Source organism: Macaca mulatta, chromosome 1, assembly GCF_049350105.2.
Source record: "Macaca mulatta isolate MMU2019108-1 chromosome 1, T2T-MMU8v2.0, whole genome shotgun sequence".
NCBI classification, from domain to species: Eukaryota; Metazoa; Chordata; class Mammalia; order Primates; family Cercopithecidae; genus Macaca; species Macaca mulatta.
The window spans coordinates 113,819,391-113,828,662 of record NC_133406.1 but is presented as its reverse complement, the minus strand read 5'-3'; the positions used below and the strand labels follow the sequence as shown (position 1 = coordinate 113,828,662).

The 9,272-nt window shown below is 47.6% G+C and overlaps 1 protein-coding gene and 1 pseudogene across 1 annotated transcript; both read left to right on the top strand.

The window, feature by feature from the left end:
- Nucleotides 1-586: 586 nt before the first annotated feature.
- Nucleotides 587-937, top strand: PRR9 (proline rich 9). The gene has a single exon (XM_015152864.3). It carries the CDS (start codon nt 587-589, stop codon nt 935-937), a length of 351 nt encoding a protein of 116 aa, XP_015008350.1.
- Nucleotides 938-7,554: 6,617 nt separating this feature from the next.
- Nucleotides 7,555-8,517, top strand: LOC718091 (large ribosomal subunit protein uL10 pseudogene; annotated as a pseudogene).
- Nucleotides 8,518-9,272: the final 755 nt, after the last annotated feature.

The following is a 9,272-nucleotide window of genomic DNA, read 5'->3' as shown; positions in this document are numbered from 1 at the left end:
TAAAAGTCCCACCTTGCCGGGCTTCACAGTCCACAGCTTTTGCTGAGTCTTGTTGAAGATCAGGTAAGTGGAGCATCTGTGCCCTCTCTCTTCCTGTTACTCTGTCTTTAGGCGGCCACTGTTCTGTTCCTCCTCTGGACTGTACTTTCTACTGATTTTTTAAGTGGTTTGCCATTTCTTGGGCCTCACAAACTATCCTGTATAGTCTATCCAGACTAGAATTTATCTATCTAGTCTCTTGCACCTGATTTTCGAAAGGATTAGTAGACTAGAAGAGAAGGAAAAAAAACCTGCGGTAGGACTTGGGGTTTGGAGCTATGGATGTCTAGACAGCGGCCATGAGAGTACTCCCACCTTAGAGACAGGTGCCACAGGGAGCTGCAGCCAGGATAGAAAAGAGAAAGAGATAAAAAGCAGCCAAAGAAATTAGTTCTTACTTCCACTCCTCATTCCACTCCATTAGTTCTTCCATCCACTCCTCATTCCTCTTTCTCAACCCTTTATTCCCCAGTTCCCACACTGATATTTTTAACACAGATAATTTCGAATATTGTGTTTTTTTTCAGGCTCTGCAAATCACCCTAGGATGTCCTTCAGTGAGCAGCAGTGCAAGCAGCCATGTGTGCCCCCTCCATGCCTCCAAAAGACCCAGGAGCAGTGCCAGGGAAAGGCTGAGGAGGTGTGCCTCCCCACGTGCCAGCACCCCTGCCAAGATAAGTGTCTAGTGCAGGCCCAGGAGGTATGTCTTTCTCAGTGCCAGGAATTAAGTCAAGAAAAATGCCCACAGCAAGGCCAAGATCCATGCCTACCTCCATGCCAAGATCAATGTCCACCTCAGTGTGCAGAGCCATGCCAGGAGCTATTCCAGACAAAATGTGTGGAGGTTTGCCCACAGAAAGTCCAGGAGAAGTGCTCATCCCCTGGCAAGGGGAAGTAGCTGCTCATATGTCTTCTGGGGTCAAGAAGATGGGCAGCAGATGAAACCCTGACCCCAGCCCTTGCTCTGGTGACCTTCTTCTGTGGGTACCTCTGTGTGCAATGTACCTTCTTGCCTCCTGGCTTCCTTAGCATTCCAGGACTTGGTCTGTGTCTTTCTATATTTCATCATCCTCTGTGAATAAGCATTGTTCTCAGCAGTCTGATGAAGGTCTCAAATGCAGGAACGCTGTGACTGTCAGGGAAGACCACAGAAGCCTAGCACAGCTTCCTTGGTGCAAAAATTCACCCAGCTCTGGGGGTGTAACAGCCAAGGATGCCTTCATTCATCTTTCAGAGTTTCAGGCTATCAAATGAGCCACAAAACAACTGAATTCTGATGGACTTTCCACTTATCACCACCACCACCACCACCATCGCCGCCGCCACCACCACCACCACCACCACCACCACCGCCACCACAGGTGTTGAGACAAAGTGACTTGCGGTGTTTCAAAAATCAAAAATTGGATGATTTTGTCCCTGTACATTAAAAAAAACAGGAAATTATTGAACATTGAAATGTTGGTTGTGCTTTTTTAAAATGAGCCAAAAGTATGTAAATAACTGAATCAAAACAACCAGAAGGGAAAGATGAGATGGATGTTTGGTGCCCTTGTCAATCTCTGTGCTTCACAGCTGGTCTAATGTGAGCCCTTAGTTCTCACCATGTACACTCTTTAGAGATGTGATTTGTGTCTGTGTGATGCAGGCTGGTCTGTTCTCCAGCTTCCTTGCCTTCCTCTCCCTGGTGAAGGTAAAATACATAATAAAGCTGATCCTAAGGCTGATATCTGACTTGACATGTGTTCTCTTTTCTCCACCATCAAACCCCTCACTGTCCTTGTGATAACTGTCTCCTCCTTTGGCGGGGGAGGGGAGTAATCTGAAACAGGAATAAAATACAGACCTCACCGGTGCATAAAACAGCAATTCCAGAAGAGACCTCCTGAAGGCCACCGAGACCACCCTACCCACAACATATCCTAGGTTTACCCACTTGTACATTCACACATGAGAAAATCCAGGAAGGGGCTAGGACCTGCCCACACTCAAAACCTCAGGTCAAGGTTCCTTCTGCTACAGCATCTTTCCTCTCTGATCCTTGCTTTCCAAAGGAAAGGGCTGAAATGGAAAGGAGGGGAGATGTGTGGAAGAGGGATCCCAAGTTAATTCATGACAGCTACAAACTTAGCATCTGTGTCAAAGGAGAGAGCGAAGCATGCCTCTGAGATGAATGCAGACTCGAGAACCAAAACTGTCTGCCCTGCCATCTGGCCAGGTTTCAGGTAGGCCTGGGGCCTGGGTAACCGGTCTGCTGTTCCCTACCCATGGAGGAAACACAGGCAGCGGCCACTGGGGTTTGTGAACGGGTTGAGAGGGCACTGTACTGACATGAGATAGTCACAGGCTGCTCCCTCGGCAGTGGCCCGAGCTCCAACCTGAGCCCAAAGGAAGCTATGCCAAGGACCAGCTTCCTGGGGGGGATGTAGCTTCTTACCCATTCTACCGGTCCCCCTCCCTCCTCAAGCCTCGTGAGGAGGAGGTGGAGGGCCAGGACAGCCCGTCCCTGTAGGGCGTGTGGAGCTCTATGTCTCAGTTGTTTGGCTAAACTGAGGGTCACTGAGTCTGTGGGTGACATGGACCAGGCCCTGAATTCCATGCACATTCTCTATGGAGATTCTAACAGCAACCTTGGGGAGTTCCTATGCTGCCCATCGCTTAGGAACTTGTCATAAAGCTGGTAAGTGGTGAAGTCAGGATGCTCACCCAAGTCCCTCTGACTCCAGAATGGAGCTCTTACTTTTGTAATGAAAGTGCTATGGCATACAGAAAAGATTTCCAAAAACTGTCTTCTCATTCATTCATTTATTTATCCACCTAAAACATGCTCGCTGATCACCTACCAGGTGTCAGTCACCGTGCCAGGTGCTGGAGAGACAGTGGTGAAGCAGGCAGTCAGTATCCCTGTGCAGAGCTACGAGTTGTCTCTTCTGCAGGCCACACGCACCAAGGGTACCTTTCTGAAAGTCTCCTGGGTGTCTCAAGTCCCTGAACATCTCCAGATGCCTGAATCACAGTTCTCTTGCCTCCTTGCCTAGTTGAAATAGGTTTTCTCATCCATTTTCCAACTTTGGAATAAGCCAGCTGTCCCCTAGGGCTAGCAGCTCCCAGAGCTCCATTCTTTGGAGATGCACCAGAGAGGCCTTCCTATCAGTGAAGCTTCTGTTCAAAAACACTTTTCCAGCTTGGCTCAAATCCAAGAAACCTCTTTGTTCTCCAGCATCAAAGGCATGCACAGATTGGAGTCCAAGATCAGACACCCAGGCATTAAGAGGGAGCACGGGGCTAATGAACAGGGAGAGTCCAGACTTATCAGAGAGAGGAGAAATCTGCTGATTACGGGGTCGGCCTCTAAGGTTAGGAAGGGGACAAGTCTGCAGATTGCAAATAGGTGAGCAGACGCCAAGCAGCCAGCAGGCTTTCATCTAGTTCTGTCATAGGGACCTCCACACCTCCTCGTGCTCACAGAGGTCTGCCCCAGCCACTGCCTGGGCCACTGCTGCTGCAGCCTGGTCTCTAAAGACACAGACCAGGTCCACGGCCACAGAGGCCACAGGGACAGCTAGGACACAGCATTCAGACTTCCCCAGCTGCTGCTTCTGTGTTGAGCCTCTCAGGAAGTAGGGAGGGGTCTTACTAAGGAGATGTTAGGGTTTCTAGTTAACAGTTAACTCAACATGAGACAATAGTGGATCTGTGGGCCCCACATGCCAAGAGGAAAAAATACAAACTGACAGGAATTCATAGGAGGAGCTGCGGATTCACTCAGTCATTCAAGATATTCATGGAGAAACTGCTATTCCAAGTCAGGCTCTGGAAACCTGTGACAGCGCCAGGAGGCAGGCAAGCAGAGCAGTGGCCTGAACGACTTTCACATCAGGAAGTGTTGAAAAATATTTAGTCTACAAAAGAAAATACCCGAGGGAGTGGGACAGCTGAACTCAAATATTTTAAGTGCTTTTATGAGGGAGGAGTGAGATTTTTGTGCAGTGCCAAAGAACAAAGTTAGGACTCATGGGCAGAAATCATGAAATTGGGCTCAGTTTAAGAATTTTCTTATAATGAGATCTACTGGACGGCGACAGGAGCTGCCTTTGGATGCGCTGTGTCCCATGAACTAGAGGTTTGCAAGCCAGTGGGTGACAACCAGCTCCTCCCAATCCATCAAATACTATGACTCCTCTAACTCTAACTTATATGTGGAAATGGGACGCAGGGGCAGGGAGCCTCCCAAGAAGGGAGATTCAGAAGACCTGACCACAAGCTCAGGAGACAGGAAGTTTCCCTGGCTTCCAGAACACTCCTGGGAGGCTCTTCAAGGGGCCCAGACTTCTGGGGACCAGCAGAATGTGTGACCATGGCTTGAAACTAAAGGAAAGGAGGAAGACAGGTAAGTGATGGGAAGTGGCTCGCCCAGACTTAGGGTTTTCTTAATGTTTTTGGACCCACAAATGCTTCAGCCCTGAGTAGCACCCTACAGTGATTCCTCACTGCTTTCCAATCTCGTTCTTCCCAGCTGGGTTTAGTGTGTTTGCTCCCTTTTACAACTCTTTTCTTTACCATCCAGACACTCTTTCTCTTCTGCACCAAAGTGATCCGCCTGTTCTTCCGCCTGACAACCCATCGCAGATTCCTTTCTGCCTGCACCTTCCTCTCTCCCACGCAGGGCTCTCCCCTGTTTGCCTCAGCCAAACCAGGGGTTTCAACCTGACCTCCGGAAAGCCCTCTGCGGTTTCAGCCTAGCTCCTAAGTACTGCAGCTTGGGCTCTGCGCTGCAGTGGCCCCGGGGGTCTGCAGTCCTCTACCAGCTGCCTGCGTGTGAATGACACATGTCTCCTGTTGGCATAAGAGCCCAGATGACAGCTCCTGGGGCTGGCTGTGTTCTTGCCGGACTTCACAGGGCCCATCACACTGAGGTATGAGACACCCTCACGGCCGGCCACCAGCATGCCCCCCGAGCAGAGACAAAGGAGGGTGCTGGCATCCAGACCACCTAGACAATCCCTTTCATTGATAGGGTAACCAGTTCATCTTGATTTGCCTGGAATTGTCCCAATTTTAGCATCGAGAGTTCTGAATCCTGGGAACTCCCTCAGTCCCCGACAAACTGGGATGGTTGGTTGCCCTGAGTACCTGTGTGTATAAGACATGATGCCTTCTTCCAGGTAGGGGAGCACAGAGAGAAAGTAGACGAGGCCCTCCACGCTAGAGAAACTTATAGCCCAAGGGATTTTTCTGGAAAACTGTAAACCCAGGAGGCCTAGTTCCCACTGCCTGCCCCCTCCATAGCCACATTCTCCATGAGCAGGGGTGGGGGCAGCAGGGACTGGTGAGGGGTGATCAAATACTAGATCAATGAGCAGGTTCCCAGCCTTGGCCTGTTTAAGCATGAACTGGCAGGTCTTGACCAGGAGAAGTGGTATCATGGGGGCCACCACCACCATTCCTGCTCCTGTCAATAACCCCATGGACAGCAGATCTGGACTTGTCCACTCCTGCTCTTCTCTTCCATGGAAACCTGCCTCACATCTGAAAATGGTTGAAAGAAAAGAGGTGGCCAGCTGGCAGGGCCTTCTCAACTCAACCTCCCTCATCACCTGGTTCCCCAGCCAGTCTCATAACCAGTCCTTCCTCGTTTAGAAGCCACTGGGGACCCGTTTTCTCTTCTCTTCCCAACAGCACCACCTGCTGGCCATAGAGGCACTTGGCCTTCTGCGAATCACACCCAGTCTGGCCTGAGTTGGAGATGGCCGCACACACTGGGGCCCAGTCAATGCTCTGTGTGGAGAAGACAAGAGGACAGAGATGCAGCATCTAACAGAGTCAGAGGAAGGCTATATGTGCAAGACAGAGTTACACTACTTATAGGGTGGGAGCAACACGAATAATGGTTCAGGACATAGGATCAAGAATCAGACTTCTGGAATTCAAATCTAAATTCCACCACCTCTATTGTTTCCTTAAAACAAATTTCTCCTATGTGAGAGTATGTGACTCAGAATCTCCTATGTGCCAAGCCCTGGAGTTACAGCAGCGAACCAGATACACAGAATCCCTGCCTCCCAGAGTTCACATGAGGAGGAAGACAGACAAAAAGCAACTCAGCAAAAGGCATAAATAAGAAAGTGAAAATGAAGAAAATGAAACAAAGTGATGAGGAGTGTCCGGGGAAGAGGGATGCTCTTTAGCTCGGGTAGCGTGGAAAGGCCGATCTGAGATGGGGATGTCCGAGTAGCAACATGAACAATAGGAAGGAGCCATCCATGTGGGATCAGGTGTGAGCATTAGCGCAAAGAGAACAGCAGGTACAGGGAGTTCTACAGGTCAGACCCCCTCTGGAGCCTCAGACTCAGACACTGCATTTGAAGGTAGACACGGGCCAACTTTTAGTTCATCCAAATGAACACGAGCAAAAGGGCAAGGTCTCTGGGCACCTTGTCACATGAGCTGTGGCTGAAGGAAGGGAGCGTTTCATCTAGAGATGACTTAAGGACACACAGTGGCTGTCTTCAGGCCTTTCAAATGTCAAAGAGAGAGGCCGTGGATTTATTATTTGTGATCCCAAGGAGAATAGCATGGATCGGTGAGTTCTGGGCACAGAAAAGTGGATTCTGCTCATATCAGGAATAAAATGGCCTAGCAAATGAAATGAGCCACTCATGAAGTAGTGATCCCACTCTCCATGAAATATGCAAGCAGAGGCCAAATAAGTAGCTGCGATTATAGGAAGTGTGGATGCAATTTTTTTCATCAATAATTATCACCTACTCTTGCACTTGAATTGCTTATAGGTTACCACAAGATTTTGCTTCTCTCTGAATGCAGTAAAATAGCCTTAGTCAGCCAGTCACTGGAGGGACGGCTGCCCCAAGGTTGGGGAACATCCCAGCAGGGCAGGAGAAAACTGGCTGTTGGGTACAGAACACGCTTCTTGTCAAACCCAGAGCAGATTCTGGCAAAGACGAAAAGTGGAGGTCCTCACCTCCCTTTCATATGTTCCCCTTTTCTGTCCCAGCACCAGAAGATGGAATTTCCTTTCCTCACAATGGTCTAAGAAAAAACTAGTCTAAGCAATTAGAGAAAATATCCTCCTCTTCCCAAGTCCTGAAAGTTTTTATGTTGCACACCCTGGTAATAAAAATATTTCAGCTTCACAATAAACATATAAAAACGGTGTTCAACCTCTCGTTATTCATCAGAGAAATGCAAATGAAAACTTCAAAGAGATGCCACAACATACTGACTGGAGGGGATAAAAGTAAAAAGACAGAATCACAGTGTGGGTGAGGTTGTGGGAGTGCAAATTGGTGCAACCACTATGGAAAACTCTTTGACAGTCATTACTAAAGCAGAATGTATACACAGCCCATGACTGAGCAATTCCTCTCCTAGGCATCTGCCCTGCATACAGTCACCAAAAGTCAAATATTAGAATGTTCATTCTAGCTCTCATCAGGCATCCTTGTGAAAGTGACATCACCTTTAAACTCTTGGTGGCAACTCCAACACACTGCCATGCAGCCCAGGGAAGACAGGGCAACCTGGAAGTCCAACTACTTCCTTCAGATCATCCAATTTTTCTATGATTATCTGAAATGTTTCATTGTAGGAGCAGCAATGTGGGCTCCAAGTAGATGCAGCAGATCCACATGTTCCTCTGAGGGAAGGCTGTGGTGCCAATGGGCAAGGCCATCATGATGCGCAAGGCCATGATGTGCAAGGCCATTCAGGGGCACCTGGAAAACAACCCAGCTCTGGAAAAACTGTTGCCTCATATCCAGGGAAATGTGGGCTTTGTGTTCACCAAGGAGGACCTCGCTGAGATCAGGGACATGCTGCTGGCTAGTAAGGTGCCAGCTGCCGCCCATGCTGGTGCCATTGCCCCATGTGAAGTCACTGTCCCAGGCCAGAACACCGGTCTGGAGCCCAAGAAGACCTCCTTTCTCCAAGCTTTAAGCATCACCACTAAAATCACGAGTGACACCACTGAAATCCTGAGTGATGTGCAGCTGATCAAGACTGGTGACAAAGTGGGAGCCAGCGAAGCCACACTGCTGAACATGCTGAACATCCCTCCCTTCCCCCTTGGGCTGATTATCCAGCAGCTGTTCAACAGTAGCAGTATCTACAACCCTGAAGTGCTTGATATCCCATAAGAAACTGCATTCTCACCTCCTGGAGGGTCTCCGCAATGTTGCCAATGTTTGCCTGCAGATTGGTTACCCAACTGTTGCATCAGTACCTCATTCTACCATCGATGGGTACAAGCAAGTCCTGGCTTTGTCTGTGGAGACTGATTGTACCTTCCTACTTGCTGAAAAGGTCAAGGCCTTCTTGGCTGATCCATCTGCCTTTGTGGCTGCTGCCCCTGGGGCCACTGCCACCACTGCTGCTCCTGCTGCAGCTCCAGCCAAGGCTGAAGCCAAGGAAGAGTTGGAGGAGTTGGACGAGAATATGAGATTTGGCCTATTTGAGTAATCATCAAAAGGCAACCGACTCAACCAGGTTTATTTTCAAAACAAAGAAATAAAGGCTTACGTCTTTCAAAAAAATATTTATTCTAGTGTTATTCATAATATCCAAGTATCAGAAAGATACAAATACACATCAATGAATAAAAAACAGTGGTATAGTCACACAGTGGAATTCCATGCAGCAATGTGTACAAATGATCTACAGCTACACACAGCAATAGGGATGAATCTCACAAACATAAAGTAAGTGGCCAAAAAAAAAGACACATAAAAAAGCATTAGGATGAAACATATGAAATTGCCATTTATGAAGGTCAAAAACTGTTCATAGGGTTCAACATAAAACACTCTATACAGTTCCATTTATATCATTTATCATAGGGTTCAACATAAAACACTCTGCATAGTTCCATTTATATCATTTATCATAGGGTTCAACATAAAACACTCTGCATAGTTCCATTTATATCATTTATCATAGGGTTCAACATAAAACACTCTGTATAGTTCCATTTATATCATTTATCATAGGGTTCAACATAAAACACTCTGTATAGTTCCATTTATATCATTTATCATACGGTTCAACATAAAACACTCTGCATACTTTCATTTATATCATTTATCATAGGATTCAACATAAAACACTCTGTATAGTTCCATTTATATCGTTTATCATAGGGTTCAACATAAAACACTCTGTATAGTTCCATTTATATCATTTATCATAGGGTTCAACATAAAACACTCTGTATAGTT